This window comes from Carlito syrichta, unplaced genomic scaffold (assembly GCF_000164805.1).
Source record: "Carlito syrichta isolate Samal-C Ts95f unplaced genomic scaffold, Tarsius_syrichta-2.0.1 Scaffold121844, whole genome shotgun sequence".
NCBI lineage: Eukaryota > Metazoa > Chordata > Mammalia > Primates > Tarsiidae > Carlito > Carlito syrichta.
Window position 1 is genome coordinate 104,332 of NW_007065940.1, and position 22,349 is coordinate 126,680.

Consider the following 22,349-nt stretch of genomic DNA (forward strand, 5'->3'; position numbering starts at 1 on the left):
AAGCAGACATTCTACATGTTGTTGGAAAGGTAAATAGTATTCACATAATGAATAGGAATTATTATAGTTTCGTTTATGGAGTATGTCTTATTTTGCTTATTTTTTTATTCTAATCTACTCATCCGTCCTTCAGAGATCTTAGCCAAATAAGTATTTGTGAATTTTAGTAATCGTCCCTAGTAGATATCAATTAAACATTAGCTAATATCGATAATATTCTTGCTTGCAACAGAAAAATAAGATGGAATGAATTTTTTAAACATATTCAGCTGGGTCTGTTCTTTCTGACTCATGCAAAGAAGCAGCCTGACCACCCACCCTGACAAATGCCTGAGGCCCTCATGCAGACTGCAAACATCACTGCTCACCACAGACCACGGGAGCAGGAGGTCTGTTTCTTGTTACTTGCCACCCTACAATACCTACCCTCATGTGTGCACAGATCCAGAATGCTTAGGATTTTTCTCTTGTTGCAACATCGGAGCGGAGCTGTACATCACCTCGGACACCCACTTCTGTAAACCAAGAACAAAGGATCAACTTTCTTCTAGGTCTCAACTGAATACTGTAAGGCTAATGTGCTCCAACTCCTTTAGGGAGTAGACAAGATTGAACCAAGCAAACTTTACCTAACTGTAACACCCTACTGCTGCTCTGTCTTGTCAATCTCCCCCTATTGTCTTGTTTTCATATCCCAAAGATTCTCTCCTCCCCCTCCAACCAATGACAGTTTTTCTTTCTTCTTAAATTGGTCCATCTCATAATTTCCTCCATAACTGTTCTGAAAAAAAAATTTTTAAGAGAAAAACTGAAGATATTAAATTGTTCTCAGACATTTGACTGACTTTTATCTAGAAAAAAATGTAAAAAATCTCTACCCTAAAATATTCACAAAATAAAAATAAGTTTTAAAGACTTAAACATTTATTTTTAAAATCCTATATTATGTTAAATTTAGAAATAAAGAATACTATCATAATTTTGTGGTGTGGAATTGAAAGCACTATTAAATAGCCCTCAAAATATAAACTCTAAGAAAAAAAGATATATTAGCCTGCATTAAAATAAAAATATCTGTATAAAAATATATTCTATAAAGCAAATTAAAAGACAAGTGAAAAGGCTGAATAAATATTTGCAATATACATAATAAAGGAATAAAATAGGGAATAGGTTTTAAAAGATTGAAAGATCCACTTTTAAAGATTAAAAAGCTTAACAGAAAGAAGCCAAGATATAAATAGACACTCCACATTAGATGAAATAGGAGTGGTCAATAATCACTTAGAAGATGCTCACCCTCACTAGTAGCTAGAATAAAGCATATTAAAACAGAAACAATTTTTCTTTTTTCTTTTTTTTTTTGAGTTGGAGTCTCACTGTCGCCCAAACTGGAGTGCAGTGGCCACTCCCGGCCACCGCAGCCTCGACCTGCTGGGCTCCGGCGATCCTTCCGCCTCAGCCTTCCGAGTAGCCGGAATTACAGGCACGCACTACCACGCCTGGCTGACTTTTTGATTTTGTTGTAGAGATGAGGTCTCGCTGTCCAGGCGGGTCTTGAACCCACGGGCTCAGGCAATCCACTCACCTCAGCCTCCCAAAGGCACGGGATTACAGGCTGAGCCACCGAGCCCGGCAATTTTTCATTTTTCATACTGAAAAAAAATATTTAAAGTGATTGATAATATCATTTGTTGGTACAGGTGTCAGAAAATTGCAATTTGGAAATAGTATTTGAAAAAGCATAAATTGGTCAGATTCTCATTAAGAAAATTTGGCTTAAAAATATTTGCTTGATACATTAATTATTAAGAGTGTGACTTGCTTGATTTGGGAGTCTACACTTTAAATTTATTTGGCATTATTATCTGTACCTGGTATTGTTCGACACACACACACACACACACACACACACACACACCTGAATGTTAATAACTTCTGAATTGAATTCTTTTTGTTGTTGTTAATACAGATACAATTTTTTTTAAAAAAATTTCTTTTTGCTTTTTCTACAAAAAAAAATGTGGTTCTTGGATTTATACCTGCTTATGTGATGGATCACACATTGATTTGTCTTTGTTGTACCAACCTTGCATCCCAGGAATGAAACCCACCTGGTCGTAATGGATGATCCTTGAAAGGTGTTGTTGAATGCAATTTGCTAGAATCTTGTTGAGAATTTTTGCACTGTGTTCATTAGGGAAGTTGTCCTGTGGTTTTATTTCCTTGTTGGGTCTTTGCCATTTTGGGGTATCAGGTTGACATTGGCTTCATAGAATGAGCTAGAGAGAATTCTTTCCTTCTCAACTGCTTGGAATACTTTCAACAGAATTTGTATCAGCTCTTCCTTGTATGTCTTGAAAAACTCAAATGAGAAACCATCTGGACCAGGGCTTTTTTATTGGCAAGGAGGTTTCTGATTACTGAGTTGATTTCTTGGATTGCTATTTGTCTGTTTTGGGTTTTAATTTTTTCCTTTTTCAATCTTGGAGGTTATGTATTGCCAGGAATTCCCTTATTTCCTCTGGATTTTCTAGTTTATTTGCATAGAGATGTTCATAGTAATCTCTGATAATCTTTTTAATTTCTTCAGGAACGGTTGTGACATTGCCTTTTTCATTTCTAATTGTTTTTATTTGAACTTTCTCTCTTTTGTTTTTTGTCAATCTGGCCAGGGGTCTGTCAATCTTATTTATCCTTTCAAAGAACCAACTTTTTGTCTCATTGACACTTTCTATGAGATTTTGGTCTCTGCTTCATTCAACTGTGAGTTTATGTTAATAAATTCAATTTTTCTACTAATTCTTGGTTTGGATTACTCTTGACTTTTCAGCCCTATTAGGGATGACATTAGGCTATTCATTTGAATTCTATTTTCTTGATATCTGCATGCAATGTTATAAACTTCCTTCTCAGCACCATTTTCTTTGTATTCTAGAGGTTTTGGTGTTTTGTGTTTTTGTTTTCATTTGTTGTCAGAAATCTTTTTATTTCTTTCTTGATTTTTTTGTTAACCCTGAAGTCATTCAAAAGCATCTTGTTTAATTTCCATGTATCTGTGTGTTTTGAGGGGTTCCTCTTAATGATGATATTTATTTGTATTCCACTGTGGCCTGAGAAGATGCTTGGTATGATTTCAACCTTTTGAAATTTGTTTGATTTATGCCCAGGTATGAGGTTTATCTTGGAGTACTTTCCATGAACTGATTAGAAGAATGTGTATTCTGAGGTTGTTGGGTTAAGTGTTCTGTAGATGTCTGTTAGGTTGAATTGGTTGAGTGTCAAATTCAGGTTCCAGACTTCCTTGTTAGTGTTTTGCCTTGATGATTTTTCTAAGGCTGTTAGTGGGGATTAAAGCCTCTGGCTATAATTGCATGTAATGCTGTCTATGTCCTCTCTTGGTTTAATCAGCAATTGTTTTATAAATCTAGGTGCATCTATTTTCAAGATGGATATTTCTTGCTGATGAACTGAGCCTTTTATCATTCTGTGGTGTCCTTCTTTGTCCCTTTGAGCTTTTAATGATTAATGTCTGCTTCGTCTGATATAAGAGTAACTACTCCTGTTCTTTTTCATTTTTCATTTGCCTGGAAAATCTTTCTCTAACCCTTTACCTTGAGCCTTTGGATGTCATTTGCAGTGAGACAGCTTTCCTAAAGACAACAGAAGAATATTTTCTTTTTCCAACTTTCCACTCTGTGCCTTTTGAGTGTGTGTCCAGTCCATTCATCCGGTTGCCTGTTCTCTCTCCTCCCTGCTCTCTGTGTGTCCCAATGGTCCTCTGTAAGCTGTGGGGTGCATCTTCCACCTCAACCTGCTCTGACAGTTTGAATTGAATTCTTCACTCAAAAAAACACTTTCCCCCTTTCATTTGGATGACATAAAATGTTATTCTGGATAAAATGGTATGTTGACAGTTACACCTGTGATTTTCTTCATCCTAAGTAAAGCAGAAACATTTGACATACATATATGCGCATTGGCTGTAATACCAGTTCCAAAGAATAAAGACCTAGTTTAAGTCATTTACAAAATAACTGCTAACAGCACCTGTGAGGTATATATATATATATTTCTTATCTAATCTCCTTCTGTTTCTATGTCTAAATTCCAATATGTACTTTTTCACTCCCATGTTCATGTTAGTAAGCATTTATTATAAATTTACCATGTTTTATCGATTCTGCATGGATGATAGATGAAGGAAAAAATAAACTCGACATGGCTTAGACCCCAGAAAACTAGCTGAGTAGCAGGCTATAGACAACAAACAAAGATGCAAAGTCAAAAAGGATGAACATTGGAAGAGGTAAAAAGTTCACTGAACGCACAGGAAGAAGAAAGACTAATTTCAGCTCTGGTGGATGAAGACAAAAATCTCATTGAGGAGTTGGATTATCTTGTGCACATCATGTAGACTGATACTTATATATTGTCTGGAAATTGTAAGATTAAAAAGCAGCATCACATTTTTGATAACCTTTATTCCCTTAAAATGTTTTAAGTAAATATAAATGTTCTAAATTCCTAGGGGAGCTTATAATTTAATGAAATTATTTAGTGAATTCTTGAAAAGATGAATAATTATCCTCTGGTTGCTTCTTTTTTAGAAATTCAAATTCCCAACGATGGAATTGTCAAATTAAAAAGGGAACACATAGTGGTATCACGGAAGGTATTTATAATAATTTTTAAATTATTTTCGAAATGAAAAAAAAACTCATAAACATTACCATGGCATTTAGTGTTTCGAGTATGCATTTCATTCACCATGGTAGCTAGAAAAAAGTTAAAATAGTTTACATAAAGGGTATGCTACTAGTATTTTAATATATATTTTTTGTTATTTAGATCTGTTGGCAATATTTCCTGTGATATCGTTAAATGTTCCTGCATAAATCCCTGATGCCCATGGAAGACAGAGATTTTCTTTAATCTCACAAGTCCTCTGTGGCTTTGCTACTCTCTGATCTTTCAACATCTGGGTTATGAGTCCATGAGTCGCCTGCTTGTTGGGGAATGAACATGATCACCTAGCTGAGTGATGAGAGTAGAAGCAGCATGGTATTGGGGTCGAAAGTGGCACAGAGGAAGAAAGAAAGGAGGGGGACAGTGGCTAGGTCATTTTCTGGCACCTGAGAAAGAAACATAGAGGCCTTGAAGTTCTGCCTGCAGGACACTCCCATGGCCTTTTGGCTCTGTTTAGTCACTGAGCTGTTACATTTCAATTCAATTGCTACCTCCTCTGTGAAGTCCTCCCTGATAGTCTCATGAAAGACTAACACAATTACATAATTTCTGCTACTTAATTTTTGTGTAAAAAGGTATGTACCTTGTTTGTGTTTCTAACAGAAAAAAAATCTGATTTTCTTAGCAAGAGGATGCAGTCCCTGCTGCTAAAAGAGAGAGTGTTTACTTATAAATTGCTGGGATTATGTCATAAAATGCTCTTAAATTGAAGAAATTTTCCTGAAGGAAGATAGTAACCAGGCTACATTTTTACTTTCACAGTGTAAAAAATGCAGTTTGAGGTGATTATAAATCACCTGAGGCTATAAAGGATATCGGAGAGGAGGAAAGGACAAAGTGGGGTAAGAAGACAAAGTAGAGAGATAATAGGCCCAGAAAATAAAACAAAATTCTCAGATGTTAAAGAAGTTACCCGAATATAGAAAAAGAAAATAAACTTGTTTCAAAATGCTTCCAGAGTTGCCTTTTCTGGGTGATGGTGGTGAAAGGGAGGGTATATGACTACATGTGGGGTACAGTCTCTACATAGTTGCATGTAAAATACCAGCTTTTCCCATGGGTTCTACACCTGTAATTAATTACAAACTGTTCTCTTTCAAGTGCAAGCCAATTAAGCTACGCACATGTTCTTTTTTCATCTTATCATCTCCAGTAACTCACATAGTACGCATACTACTTGCTCAATAAATAGCAGAAAGAGGTTTTCGTTTTTGTTTTTGTCTAATGAATGGTTTAAATTGTGCCTGGGCACAGAGAGCAACTGAGTGAGTTGGGTTGACCTATCACAGCTGGAGCGAAAGTAGCCACCAGATCAGCCACTGACACCAATGTATATGTCCTGCTGCTCCACCTGGTTCAAAGGATAGATTTTTAACAGCTAAATCTTTATTTCCCTTGTTTGTTAGCCCCCACAATCCCCCTCCCCGCCCCCCCCCCAAAAAAGTAAAACAGTTGATTGCAAGTGCAGTAGCTCATGCCTGTATTCCCAGCTCTTTGGGAGGCTGAGATGGGAGGATTATTTGAGGCCAGAAGTTCAAGGTTGCAGTGAACTATGATCATGCCATTACACTCCAGCCTGGGCTAAAGAGGGAAACCCTGTCTCTGAAAGGAAAAGAAAAAGAAAAAAAAAACAAAAAACACGTAACAGGGAGGGTATAACTTTATTGTCCCACTAATTTCTCTAGTCTTTTCTAAATATACGTCATCCGTTACCAAAATACAAACACCCAAGCATTTTCTCTCTATTACTGTCACCATAGCATGTCTATTTCAGAGAATATAGAGCATAAATTGTCATCACACATGTGCAGAGGGAAAGTATATATTCTCTAAAACAAAGAAAGTCTGTCCTCTGTGTGTTTTATTCAACTGATCTGCTGTGTCAGTGTTGTTCTTGTCATTAAGAAATTCAGAACAAGTTACTTATTACAATAAGATTTTAATAGCTAAGTTCAAGTTACAAACATAGCAAACTTTGAAATATTTTTCTCTAAAATTATATTGAAACATTTAAAAAATAAATATGGACTCAATATGCATATTTCAAAGCACAACTGTGTATTTGGGTAAAATGGAGGGAAAATATGGCACTACATAAATATTAAACTGAAACAATTATAACTAAAATAAAAATCTTTTCTAAGATTTATTACAATGGTTGTTTCAGATATTAGGCACTGAAAATATGAAATTTCCTTTTCATTTCTTGAGAATGGATAAATTATTATTTGCCTATCAAAAGAAGGAATATGGGAAAAGTATTGCTTAATTTTATGGAATAGAAGAATAGTCAATATTTTAGAGTTATACAACAGAAAATAAGAATGAGTTTTAAGTATGTTGCAGTTAGACTTGTTGCATTTACCCACGGTTTTCATTCTACCCAGAAGGCTATCATGCTTGCATATTTAAAATTCCAGAGGAATGCACTTATATACAGAATGCAGATCAAAGAAAAATACTTTTTACATAGTGGGAAGTAAAACTATTCCTGTAAGTGGAAAGCCTCAAGATATTTTTCAACTAGCCCAGTGTTAACAGATTGATTAACTTTGAATATTCTTGGCAGATTTAACAACTAGCCCAGTGTTAACAGATTGGTTAACTTTTAATATTCTTGGCAGGTTGGTTCCATATTATTTGAGTTTAGCTTTGGGCATAGAAGTCCTGATAGTTAATCAGGATTATGATTCCTCTAAACTTATTAACTGCACCTTCTATTAACAATCATATCCTGACCCTTAAGAAATTAAGATACTTATGACTTTTTCAGTTTTTATCAACTAATTTGAGAAGATCTAGTACACAGTTAGAAAATGGTTACAACAATATTAGAAATCTTGAATGACTACTTTTTTTCTTATTCTCATACCAGTCTACAGTGGCCATTTTTACCAGAAATTTATTGAATAACATAAATTATAACCATAAAATCTTAGCAATTATTCACCTTTCTGATTTTTATAAATAAAGAAATAAAACTAGAAAGTTTGAGTCTCTAGAGATGTGTGTGTATATATAAATCTTAAATGTGTATTAGTCACATTGTATGTATATATAATTATATAGAATATAGTATATAGAATATAATATATAGATATATGTATATACACACATAGATGCATACATACACAAAATTCTAGAGCCTGAAACTTTCTGGCTTTGTTTCTTTATGTATATTTACACATACTCCTGTGTGTGTGTGTGTGTGTGTGTGTGTGTGTGTGTGTGTGTGTGTGTGTGTGATGAGAGAGAGAAACAGGAGTCCATACCTTTGTCTTCCAGAATGGTCTTTCTTTCCACTACAGAATTGATATATAATTTTAAAATAAGCTGCTTTAATGCTATTGATCGGTTATTTTCTCATTAATAAAGCAAATTATCTACCTTTTAAAAATAACTTTTCAGTAAAGTGGTTATCCTTATTTTGGAGCCCAAATAACTTCTACAGCTAAATTTTTTTTTAAAATTTGACTTTACTCTGATTTCTCTGGTAGCCTGCCATAATTGAGAGTACCTTGTTGATGAGAAGTTACTGAGCAAATGTTATGGCTGTCTGTGTGTGTTTGTGAATAGTGCCACATTTCTGTAATGAGAAGAAAGAATGGATTTCTTCTACTGATATTCAGAGGGCCAGTGCCAGTACCAATTCTAATTTGGTCAATCTGATTGTTTCCCATATTATTAAGTCCCTCATGATATTACACCATATTATGAAGTATTCATGTGAGAATAAAGTTCCTGCTGCCAGCAAATAGTGCAATATATAATGTCTAATACATATATAGTAGACTTATCTCAAGGTAACCTTTGAAATAATTTTTGACTTCTGATAATACTGTATCTTTAGCCTTTAATAAGCTATGTTAACTGACCAGGTTTTACAGAATGACATGCAGACTGCTAAATGTGAGGACAAATCTACTCTAATGCATTTCTTATTTCACCAAGCTTTCAAATTTATCTTGTACTGTGGATTGTTCATTATAATTTTATATTTGCTTTATTTTTTTAATATCTGCATTAAACACAATTTCATGTACATAGTAGGTGCATAGTTGGAACTGAAATCATGGTAAATAAATTGAATTTAATACACTTTGTTACTTTTTCTGTGAAATCCTTGGAGAAAAATGTTTCCTGTAAGTCTTAGTGCTGCTACCTTGAAAGGTTACAGTTGAAATAATATTTTGAAAGAAAACATCCGAGCATTCAGAATGGGCCAAAACGCTCTTGTCAGTCATGTGGGACTCTTACTGAAATTCTTCGTCCACAAAATTCTTCGTCCACAAATCCCAGCCTCACAGTTTTGGGCAACCAATTAAGATTTAACTTGGTCCAAGAGAAAAGAAAACGCCCTTTAACTTGTAGGATAATTCATTACACATACTGCCCATAAAGAACTACAATTATTTGTCTAATATAAACAAGATCAACATTAAAAATATTACCCTGACAGAAATGTTACAATACCAACACAAGTTATGACTGATTAACACGATTCAGCTTTTTAGCATGCGTAACTATTATATAAAACCTGCCGAACAGAAGTGAAGACCTAAAGATCATGTTCAATTAGCTTCCTTTAACCCAAAAAAATCTTCCAAAAAAATCATCCAAAGAAGTGCCTCCTCCACCTTACTAAAAGAACTAAAATGTAATTGTATTTAGTGAACTGATATACATGTATAGTGGAAATATTTTCATGTGTCTAGCTTACCCCAGATTTCTTTATGACTTCATAATGGAAAACAACACAAACAACTGGAGATAAATTAAGAAACTAGATTAACCAAGCTTTTTTAAAAACTCTCTTTCATCCCTTCTCTCTCTCTGTCTTTGCCCCCCCCCCAACACACTCTCCTCTCTCCTTCCTTTCTTTAACTGATTTTTTTTTTTTGGTCACAGATGTTACTAATGATGCATAAATTGCTGGAACCAATGTGGAAAATATTTCACAGAAGAAATGCTATCCTTTTAGTTTTATTGCCAGGTATAAATTGATTCCATACTATCTGGCCATCACTGCTGTTGATTCTCTTTCTATCAGCACATAATGTGTTCTTTTGCATTGACATTTGATGTTTTAGTTCTTCTTACTATTTAATATGACATTAACTCTTTCATTTGGAGGAGGAGAAGAGACAGAAAGAGTTGGTTTAAATTGAAGACAGGAAATGATAATTTAATTCCTTACTTTGCTTTATTTTTAAACTTGTTTATATTTTCATTTACTATACAATGGCCAAGCATGATTTGGCTTTGAAATACAGTTTAAAACACAACTTGATAATTGCCAATGCTTATATGCTCAGATAGTATTTTTAAAATTATAATCATAGGATATTTACCACAAAGTCTTTTCAAAACTAATATTTTACCTGATGAGCACTCCCTAAATATCTAATCTTTAGATTACAAAGTGATTACAACTGACTTAATACTTTAATAAAACTCTAGTAAGTACATCTACTCCCTAAATATTTGCATGCAATAGATTCCTTTATCATGAATCATAACACTTAGGAATTCTACTGAAAAATAAATCACTCAAACTTTTAAAATGGTTAATTTGACATTTTTATTGTGAGTTATGTTTTAAATAGGATAGAATGAAAAAAAAACCACAAAATATTAGAAGATAAGATAGCTGATATATATCACTGTCTCTATCTGTTCTCTATGAATATGATGCACAAGACAAGATCATTATACCTTCTCCAGATACTTGAAAGACAGACTTGAGTGATTTCACAGATTTGTCATCTTCATATTATTTTATCCCTAAATGAAGTAGGTCATACTTTAGGAAATAATGAGAATTTGGAATGTGATGATTTCCAAAGCATCCCTCCCACTCCCAAAAGCATCTTTATTTCTCTTCACATTATTCTAGAATGTTTATTTAAAAAAATCTCAGAACACATGGAAACATTTGCAGAAACGTCATGCAGCCCACATTAATAGGATACTTAAAAAACCTGCATCTTTTTAGACTAGTATATTTTCTGCTCATCTGCTCATCTTTCACTGATCTTGAGAAGTCAATGCAAATAATAATTATATATAGATTACATTTCTTTGTATCCAGGTAGAATAATCTTATTTCTTCCTAATTTATCTCCACTAGTGGAAGAATTCAACACTGTAGGAAAAGACCTTTCCAGCAGCTCAGAACACGTTTTGAAATGTCTTGTATAAATACAGAGAAAGTAGGTGATGTAAATATATTTGAAAATAATGATAGCAATTTTGCAGAAACAAAAGACTTAAAAAGTATAATTTTATGTGTCAGAAGCACCTAGTAAATAGTTTGTGTTCAGAAAAATCTAGTGTCTCTTTCGGTTAAAAAGAGGTAGACATCTAACATATATTAATAGTGATTACTACAGGAACACCTTCATTTTGAATCATTTCAAACTGTGGCTTAAATCCATGCTACTGATAAGTGACAGTAACTGAAAATTAGGAGAACTAAGTGATCTTTTCATTTTTTTAACAACTTTATTGATGTGTAATTGATACACAGACTCTTAGGGTCCAGACAGAGTGAGGGTGGATGGATGGAGAGGGAGAGGCACAAGGAGGTGCAGCACCACTAGAGCCAGGAAGCCGGAGGTGCCGCGCTGGCAACCCAGAGATCCGAGTAAATGCAAAGAATCGCAACACACAGAGGTGAGAGAAGAAAAGATTTATTTAAGAAAGCTTCACTCCCACCCCCACAGACAGGAAACAGGACTACACTCCAGGTGAGTGTGGCGTCGTAGCCCCGCAAAGTCCTGGCTTAAATCCTCTCCCCTGGAGATGTTGCAATCAGGTAGACGTGACTGCTGTGACTTCCTTATCGACTTCCTGTGGATGTCTTGGAGAACCTGTGACACAGAGACCCACTAATGTCAGCCCACATTATCATAGCCCCTAGAGAATGGCGTGACAAGGATTCTAATTCTCCTGCACCTTCCTGAACTACATTCCTTAGAGCTAATAGAGAGTGCACCTCCCCTTATCTCCTGCATTTCCAGTGGGTAGCTTCGGGGGATCCTTGGCTTCCCTGTAGATAGTGCCCAATTTACTGGAAGATCGAATCCCTACCTGCTGTCCCTCTGAGCAGTCATAACTTTTGTAATTACAAGTTTCATGACTTTTATAATCCTTGACTAATGCATGATGTCTTAGGCCTTGTAAATTCCCCTTACTCTAGGCAAGCTTGATTGCCGCTATGAGAGACCTCTGATACCTGGCACCAGGAAGTCTGTTTCTGAAAAGACAAAGTCGGTAAAGTTAATTTTACCTAAAGTGTGCATTCCTCCAAAAGCATAGCTTCTACTTTCTCATCATTGTGTCAGGGTTTAAGAACAAGACAAAAAATGGCTTCCCACTCTCGGTCTGCCCTTTCATAGACAACTGTACATTTTTAATGTGTACAATTTGATGAGTTTGGACATATGCATAAACCTGCAAAACCATCACCACTAACAAGGCAATAGACATATCCATCACTGTCATAAGTTTTTCTGTGTCCCTGTGTTTTTATGTTTGCTTGTGGAAAGAACACTTAACAAGAGACTTACTCTCTCAATAAACTGTTAAGTGCACAATGTTGTGCTGTTGACTATAGGCACTATGCTGCATAGCAGACTTCCAGAACTAACTCATCTTGCATAGCTAAAACTTTATATCTATTGAAGAACAACTCCACATTTTGCATTTCTCCCACTCTACAGACCCTGGTAACCACTGATCTTTTTTCTGCTCCTACAAATTTGGTTATTTTAGGTATCTCATATGAGGAGCATCATGCAGTATTTGTCCTTATGTGCCTGGTCTTTTTCACTTAGCATGATGTCCTCCAAGTTCATCTGTGTTGTTGAAAATGACAGGATTCCCTTCATTTCAAAGACTGAATAATATTCCATTTTTTGTATATGCGATATCTGTCCATTCATCTGTGGATGAACATTTGAGTTGTTTCCATAACTTGGTTACTGTGAATAATGCTGCAGTGAACATGGGAATGAAGACGTCTCTTTGAGGTCTTGATTTTCATTTTTTTTTTTTTTGGATATATATCAGAATTGCTAGATCATATGGTAGTTCTATTTTTAATTTTTCAAGGAACCTCCATACTGTTTTCCATAGTGGTTGCACATTTTACATTTATACCAACAGCTTTGAAGGGTTCCAATTTCTCCACACCATTGCTAACACTTCTAATATATATATATATTTTAGTCGTCCTAACAGTTCTGAGATGATATCTCATTTATGGGTTCTATTTGCATTTCCTTAATGATTAGTGATATTGAGCATCTTTTCATATACTCACTGACTGTTTGTATGTTTTCTTTGCAGAAACCAATTGTAAAACATATTACTGGTAAATCTCTAATAACAAAGTTCACCAAAAGGTAGTTAACGTACCATGGATTCAAGTGATATGAAGACAGTTAACTTGTAAATCTCAAAGAAAATCTTGTAGGCACAGTGAAAGGACATAACACAGAGTCAATGTAACCAATGAGCAGCCATTTTAAAGTGTTTTTCTAGCAGTTCACTTTAATTTATCCTCTAATCCACTAGCCAAGGACAGAGCCAGGTTCTCAGAGGTAGCTATTAACATTGTTTTACAACCTCCTCCCCAGCTTATTTTGCAATAATTAGTTTTTCTATTTCAAGACCCAGGTTAAACTAATCAGACCCAGGTTAACCTAATCAGTCTTTCATGACTTTTATGAGAAAGACTGACCAACCCCACCACCATGGCAGCGATCATGTGACTAGCCCACCCATCTGCCTGCCATCCATCACCTGACATCAGTACCTGTGCTTACCTGCTCTCTGTGATGACGTGGTGTAGACCACCACCCAATCACCTTAACCACCTACACCCACCAAAGGGAAAGTTTAAAAAGCATTCAATATCAAACAGCAGTCCCATTACTTTGTTAAACTCTGGTGTGTCCACAGGCTCTCTGAGCTATAAACATCATGTTTCTTGGCTTTGGCCCCTTCCATATCTTGGGGAAGCGAATCCCTCTCTCTCTCTTTTTTCTTTCTGTAATTTGTTTTCTAAATAAATTATATTTTCCAATCTAACTTCCGCGAAATTCTTTGCAACTTTCATTCGGCACCGAATCTCACAACCCCACCTCTGAGGATCTGACCTAATATTTTGGAGGCCTCGCTGAGAAATGTTTTAACCTAACATTTTTGGAGATCCCACTGAGATCTTTAACCTAACACACAGTTAATTGTGGCTTAATTATTTTCTTTCCAAGAAGATTCACTTTCTTCCAGATAATTTGTTCTTGAAATGGAAAAGTGATACCGTATTTCCTATTTTGGTTTATGTTTTTTTTGTTTGTTTGTTTTTTGAGTCTGAGTCTCACTCTGTCACCTAGGCTGGAGTGCAGTGGCATGCTCACAGCCACCACAGCCTTGACTTGCTGGGCTCCGCTGATCCTTCTCCCTCAGCCTTCCAAGTAGCTGGAACTACAGGCACATGCCATCATGTCCGGCTAATTTCTTTTATTTATTGTAGAGATGAGGTCTCGCCAAATTGCCCAGGCTGATCTCGAACCCCTGGATTCAGGCAATCTTTTCTCCTCAACCTCCCAAAGTGTTGGGATTATAGCCATGAACCTCTGCACCTGGTTTTATTTTGATTTTCATTACAAAACAAAGAACAAAGCAAGATATCTATTTGCTGGGGCTGGTGATACAGACACTATTGCTTCCCTAGGGTACCAAACTGGCTCATCATAAGTGAGTATTACTGACAAAGCTGGAGGTACTGACAATTCCAATCCTGAAGCTTAAAACCCTCTGTCGCTAGCAGTCCATGATTTCCACAACAGCTTCAGCTAGAATCTGTTATTATCAGAAGTTTGCCTTTAAATCTTAAACTAGAGAACATACTGGTTTTTAAAACTTATTTTCACATCAAAATTCATGGTGGAAGAAAATGAATTAAATAAAATATATTGAGTTAGATTTATTCTTCTACATATATAATTAAATTTTCATGTTGAGCAAATAGGCATATATAAATCCTCAAATTGGCTTAACTGTATGAAAAAGCACAACTTACGAACAGACCTTTTTTTTCCACTTTAACTTCCCTTTTTATGCTCACCCTCTCCCCCTAGGCAAATGGAAAGGCTCATATGGACTTAATTAGCACTTCCACAGTGTTGGTTTCTAATCTCTTAAGGCCTCAACTTAGGCAAAGCTCAAAAACTTCCTGAGTATTAAGTAAATGAATCCTACTTCACATGCCAGAGTGTCTCAGAGACAATTTAGACTTATTAGATCCAGTACTGAGCTCTGATCCATACTCCTTTTCCCCCTTCCAAAAATAAAAATAAAAGCATAAAGAAAAATGATCTGCCTTCTCCTACGTTTTCACACCCAGTCACCTAATCCAGAAATAAGGAAGTCCACTTCAAGATTCTTCCTCTCTGCGTTATGGCACTGCCTCTACCCCACATCCAATCAGTAGGCATTGTCATTTACTTACCTAGGATGTCTGGTGGGGTGCAGCACAAAATTCCTGGATTCTTTGGCCCTACCCTAAAATGAATTTTAGAATGGCCAGCAAAGTTTTAAAACAAAGTTTATTAGAGAAAGAAGAGAGGAAAGATAGCGAGACATGCCAGGGCTGGCTTGGGCAGAGAAACCACACTTTTTGCTTTTTACAATAGGCCTGATATACCTTCTAATGACTGATATGCTCAAGAGGGAGGAGCCCAGGTAACTTTTGCTCTAGAGAGATTGACACCTCTCCCCACTGCCTCTGATGAGTGGAGGGGTGGCCTTATTATCATTTCTATGGCTTTTTGATTGCCTGTTTAGGAACCTCGCTGGAGTTTTCCTTTGGCCAACTGAGAGGATGGAGTGGACTGGGAGTCCAAAATAAATTCTCATTCCAGCCCACAGGGCTGTTCAGTCTGCTGACAGGCTGTCTGGATGCTTTCTAAAACCTGTGTACAAGGTATTTATCTGTCTATGCTAATCTGTGCTAGCTACCCTGCCTCACCTACATCTATGCTTTTTGCCTATCACCATTATACGACTTCATTTCACACTGGAACCATTATTAGAGTCTCCTCCTTTTCACTCCCACTTCTGTCCTACCTGCACTTGACTGTCAGAGTAAAATGTTGTCATTGGAAAGCATCTAACTTTGTCTCTTCCTAAAAAACGCAGTCTTTTACCTCCCTCTGCACTAAGTTCAAAGTCCCAATTTTAATACCCAGGACCCCTCGTGATCCGACTGCTTTTTTTTCACTCCCATCTCTCTCAAGTACGCCTGTTCCTCTGCCCCATGCAAACACCACATATACTAGTACTACAAATACATCAAATTATGTTGCCAAAAGAACCTTGCTCTTTTGTTCCCCAAGGCCTTCACAAATGCTAGTTCATCTGCCTGGTATCTCTGTTCCTCACTCCACATTTGTTGGACTGGAGAATATCTAATTTTCCTTTTCATGTTAAGGTTAAACATCATAATAAAAAAAAAAAAAATCCTCCCCATTACTGCAGGAGTTAATTATCAACTTATTCCTATGTCACCATGGTTGCTTAAATGTATTTATTCCACTGTCTTGAACTTTTGTTATGATGATGTGTTTGCATTGCAGAATGTCTGACTAGAGTCTGAGAAATGTGACTGCAGAAATCCCATGTTGCTCCTGTTTGATTTATCAGCATTCAATTTTCTACGTGAATATTTTTGCACAAATGATGACATGGGGTATATCCATTATACCTTTAAAAAAAACTGCAGAAATAGGGTAATATTCTCTTTACAGATCAATGACTTGGTATGTTCTTTCATGTAAAATGTTCCTGTGGATCTAGAAATCAGCCATTATTGATAGAGGACTGGATAAGAAGGAGATTTAAGAACACAAAGTTGGCTGAGTGCAGTGGCTGATATCTGTGATCCTAGCTCTTTGGGAGGCCAAGGCAGAAGGATGAATCGCTTGAGATCAGGAGTTGGAGACATGCCTGGGCAACATGGCAAGATCTCATCTCTACAAAAAAAAATCAAAAAATTAGCCAGGCCTAGTGGCCCATGCCTGTAGTCCTAGCTACACAGGAGGCTGAGACATAAGGATCACCTGAGATCAGGAGATAGAGGATGTGGTAAACTGTGATTGTGCTACTGCACTCCAACCTGAGCAACAAAGTGAGACTCTAACTCAAAACAAACAAACAAATAAAAACAAGCAAACAAATTTAAAACCCCACAAAGTTGTGGATTGGTGGTAATTTAGTCAACTTAATAAACCCATGAATTAGAGCATTCCTCAAATCTATTACATGCATGCTTTCATTTTAGCCTCAAGCTGTTTTCAGGGCATATAGCTATTATGACTATTGTTTTGTTGATAAGGAAACTAGTTATTAGAGAGATTAAATGATTTCACTAGTCATAAAATTGGAAAACCCATATCCAGAGGTTTTTCCTCTTATTTCATCAACGAAGGTCCAGAAATAGATTTTTTTTGATAGTAGATGTATGGAGTCAATAGTATAAGGTCAGACAATAGAATGGAGTTAGAAGTTTGAGATTTACTGAGAGGTAACATCTTAGTCAGAGGTAGGATTGGGTAGGGAGAATCGCAGACTATAATGCATCTATGACAAAGATTTAGCCAACCAAAAGCGGAGCTCTGGAGGAGTCAGTCAGATAAGTCTCACACTTTGCAGAAATTGCCAGGACCTACAATCCGAATTGTGCTCAGTCGTCGCCTGGAACTGCTCAGAAATATTCGGCCTTGGCACAAAAGCTAAGGCAGATTGTGAAGACAATAATAGCTGGAGGCTGTCGGTTAGCTGCTCTCCTCATCACTGCATGGCAAAGTTTTGCTTGAGGCACTGCTGCAGTAATTTATATTCACGCATAGATGATGGAGCTAAGTAGGAGCTTAACATTTCTGAAACCATAGAGAAAGGGACAAGTAGCCAATTTCCAGATTCACAGATTCTCTTAGGAAACACCACTGGCTATTCTACATAGCGGAAAAGAAGTTATTTCTAAAGAGTATTGGAATTGTACATGTTTTAAGATGTTGTTTCCAGAAAATCACGCTTCGCCAAAATTCCACCTGGGTCATATCATTTAGTAAATTCATCTTCCTTCTCTGAGAAGGCCTTGTTCAATGACTATTTTCAAACTATATTCAGAATATAAGAAAATACTTCATCATGAATCACATAATTCTATTTTAGTGCCTTGTAAGCAAGTTTGCACATAAAACATGAAAGTGGAAAACAGCTGGACTCCACATTTTATAAATAAGAAACTTTCTTTAGTAATTAGGAAGTTTATAAAATGTGCAAGAAGATTTGAACTAGAGTAGGCAGAGTACTGGAAAGCAAATCCAATTTCAAAATCAAGAGAATGAAAACATAAAAATATTGCATATCATTCCAAAAATTCCTAAATGAAAAAGATGTGTAGGTATGGATAGTTAGGTATTTAATAAATACAATCACTAGCTTATGAAGAGTGGAAATAGTATTATTAGAAACAAACTAAAATAACATTATAAATATAAGTCAATATTAATATAGTATTTATATTATAAAATTATTTCTGAGCATCATGTTTGGAAGGCAAGAGTTTTATATTGCAATTTTTTAAAAGCCATATTTATTTTATTTTATTTTATTTATTTTATTTTATTTTTTGAGTTGGAGTCTCACTTTGTCCCTCAGGCTGGAGTGCATTGGCACACTCACCGCCTCCCCAGGGGAGATGTGGGCTCTGGTGATCTTTCTGCCTCAGCCTTCCAAGTAGCTGGAACTACAGGTGTGTGCTACTTTGCCCGGCTAATTTTTTGATTTTTTTATTGTAGAAACGAAGTCTCCCCCAAGTTGCCGGAGCTGGTCTTGAACTGGGCTCAGGTAATCCACTTGCCTCGGTATCCCAAAGTGCCGGGATTACAGGCTGAGCCACCAAGCCCAGCCCACCTATATTGCAATTTTTAATAAAAAATAATGATGATGGCTATAACTAACTGCAAAGTTATGATATAAAATTGAGTGATATATCCATATGAGTTAAAAAGAATATTAATATTGAAACATGATAACAGAGGCCCACTGGCCGCTGATTTCAGGGAAAAAAATAATCTTAATATCATATGGTGGATGCAAGACCCTACAATACAAAAAAATTCCCGTCCACATTTTAAAAAATAAATATATTCTTCCCAAGTCATTATTCTCTAATAAAAATAAACTCAATAATCTCACAATGATTTAAAAATACTTTATACATTATAATTTATCGAATAATCTGTGAGATTTTAAATTCTTGCAATGCTTAGCTTTTTAAATTCTGTATCTATATTTTCCTACCCAGAGATTGTTAAACATTGCCAAAGAGCTTAGGCAAGTTATCATCGGTAATCTATAGCTTTTCCTCAATTTTTTTTTTTCGAGTTGGAGTCTCACTCTGTCGCCCAGACTGGAGTGCAGTGGCCGCTCCCGGCCCCTGCAGCCTCGGCCTGCTGGGCTCCGGCGATCCTTCCGCCTCAGCCTTCCGAGTAGCCGGAATTACGGGCATGCGCCACCACGCCCGGCCAATTTTTTTATTTATTGTAGAGATGAGGTCTTGCTGCCCAGGCAGGTCTCGAGCCCATGGAGTCAGGGGATCCACTCACCTCAGCCTCCCAAAGGCGCGGGATTACAGGCTGAGCCACCGAGCCCGGCCCTCAATTTTTATTCTAGGTATATTACAAGAATGTTTACAAATATTTTATTGTAGTGAAATAGTAATTGTACTCACAACTGTAGTTGCTTTTGGACCAATTAGAGGTCAAACAAATGAAGTTCAGCAACCAAAGTATCTCCCCAGCTAAAAATAATTAATTTGTATGTTTTGCAGTTGAAAGTATATAATTCTCAGTGACATTTTTAATATCCTTTTCCAATCCCCCACTCTTTTAAAAATTAACATAGTCAATTGTCATTAAGATAGAACCCTTAACATTTTGGGAGAAGGAGAAGGAGAAACATAGTGGGGCAATGACAACATTCTCTTTGAGTGGGACATACCATGAATACAAATTAATTCATGTATTTTTTGCTCTGGTCACATTTTGTAGAACTCATCGTAATTTCACAACTTTGTAAAATGTTCAGGCATTGTAGGGAAAACATTTTGACTATTAAGCAATTTAGGAATATATTTGAGAAATAAATAAATAGCAATTGTTTCACTGTAATGTTTTCTTCTGAGCCTCAGTAGTCTTAAGAGTTTATATGTCTTTTAATGACAAAATCACAATGGTTTGAAATTCACGTAGACTTTTCTTGTAACAGAATCCCTTTCTCTAATAATTCTTGGAATTCTTACTTGCTACAGAAATCCATCTTGGATGTCACTGACTCTACAGTTGGTTTCTGACCTCCAGTGCACTTTGCCCTTGGGTCACCTCCTGCTGGCTCCAGGTCAGCATGCCTAGGGCTCCTGCTGATTATGCTATGAATACTTTTCTCCATACATGGGTACAACAGCAGCCTACAATTTATTACCATGGTTATGAGACAGGTTGTAGTGTTTTAAAAGACTTAAATGAATGACAGAGGACAATACAAAACAAAACAAAACTAACTTCAAATTGAATATTCTCCTAGGATTGTATGACACAAAATTTATAGGAATTACAGATTATGAAAGTTTTTCCACAAGTACATAATACAAGTTTAAAGGTGTAGAAAATTTTGTTTTTTATGGAAACTCAAATTAGTCTTGTGATTATGAGGCAAGTGTGCTTGGGATAACCACACCAGAGGGCATTACGTTTTTGAATGCTTTTGTTTGCTTGCTTTATTTTGCATTTCTTCAGAAGCTAAAAATAGTCTTGTAATATTATCTAGCACTTATCATTTTTATGTATTTACTCTATTTATTTGACATGTCCACACAATAACCACTCCACACCAAAAACTGCCTCTTATAAGTAGCAACTTCATTCATAATCATAAAAAAATAGACCTTATTAAATAAAAAATAAGACCTTATTAAATAAGTAAGTGCATAGACAAACTGTGATACATGCCTACGATGAAATACTATTCAACAGTAAAATAATAACGCCATTAAGTTATTCAAAGACAGATGAGTCAAATTCGTGTTGCTCCATGAAAGCAATTACTCTGAAAAGGCTACATACTAGATGACTCCAATTCTAGGACACTGAAAAAGCAAAATGATGGAGATGGCAAATAGACGAGTGGTTGCCAGAAGTTCAGGAGATAGGAGAGGACTTGGTGAGTGAAATAATAGGGAAATTTTTAGGTTGGCGAAACTATTCTGTAATAGTAGATACATGACACTATGCATTTTTCAAAACCTGAAGAACATTATGGCACAAAGAGAAGAACTTAATGTTCAAAGTAACATTAAAAAGTCTTTAAAAGTAAATTATTTTAGAGGTCAAGGAATTTGAAGATAGAATGCAGGATGTAACAAAAGCATCTAATTGTATTACAAATGTATGAAACTACCGCACCAAAAAGTTGTGGGGAAAATGCCAATAACCTAAATGATCTTGTATATGGATGTGCCTGTAACAATAAAGCCAAAAGGAAATGTACATAGGTACTTATCTTTATTTGATAAAGTTGTTTTTCTCAGAGATGCAGGCAGCAATTCTGAAATGTATAAGAAGGAACCATGATGTGGTGGATTAGAGTTGAGATATCAGTGTGAATTCATGTTCAGTTTTATATATGGGGGACAAAGAAATCCTGAACTTACATATAAAAAATTGTGCATTTCTTCTTACATGTTTACATTTTAGTCGCCTCCTTTTGATGCATACATTTATCAAGTTCCTTTTTCCATTCTCAAAACAGTTCTTGAACTCGTCAATTTTGAAGCCTTTTCGTCCTTCTACATTTTTTGTTTATTACGTCTTTCACATTGGTCAAAGGTTTCCCTTTGAGGACTCTTTTTTTTTTGAGTTGGAGTCTCACTCGGTCGCCCAGACTGGAGTGCAGCGGCCGCTCCCGGCCCCCGCAGCCTCGACCTGCTGGGCCCCGGCGATCCTTCCGTCTCAACCTTCCCAGTAGCCGGAATTACAGGCATGCGCCACCACGCCCGGCTGATTTTTTTTATTTATTTATTGTAGAGATGAGGTCTCGCTGCCCAGGCGGGTCTCCAACCCGCGGGCTCAGGCCATCCACTCACCTCAGCCTCCCAAAGGCGCGGGATTACAGGCTGAGCCACCGAGCCTGGCGACCTTTTTTTTTTTTTAACCAAGGAAACAAAAAAAGTCACTCAGGGTGAGATGGGGTGAATAGGGAGGGTGGGGTACAGAGGTCATGCCGTTTTTGGTCAAAACTTCTGGACAAAACTTCTGGACACTCAGTATGATGTGGGCAAGTGTTTTTTCATGGTAGAAGAACCAGTCACCTGTTTGCCACACACACAAAAAAATTCAGTAAAGCACAACATAGCCTCTCAAAACAAGGCTAGCTAGTACACTGATGGCAATAGATTCCTAGAATACTTACCTAATGGGGGAAGCCTATACTACAAGGGACCCACCTTTCAAAAGATAATTCTGGGTTGG

At 36.4% G+C, this 22,349-nt stretch overlaps 1 protein-coding gene across 1 annotated transcript; it reads left to right on the forward strand.

The window, feature by feature from the left end:
• The first annotated feature begins 291 nt into the window (after nt 1-291).
• Nucleotides 292-603, forward strand: DIRC1 (disrupted in renal carcinoma 1). The gene has a single exon (XM_008048227.1). The coding sequence runs from the start codon at nt 292-294 to the stop codon at nt 601-603; it is 312 nt and encodes a 103-aa protein (XP_008046418.1).
• Nucleotides 604-22,349: the final 21,746 nt, after the last annotated feature.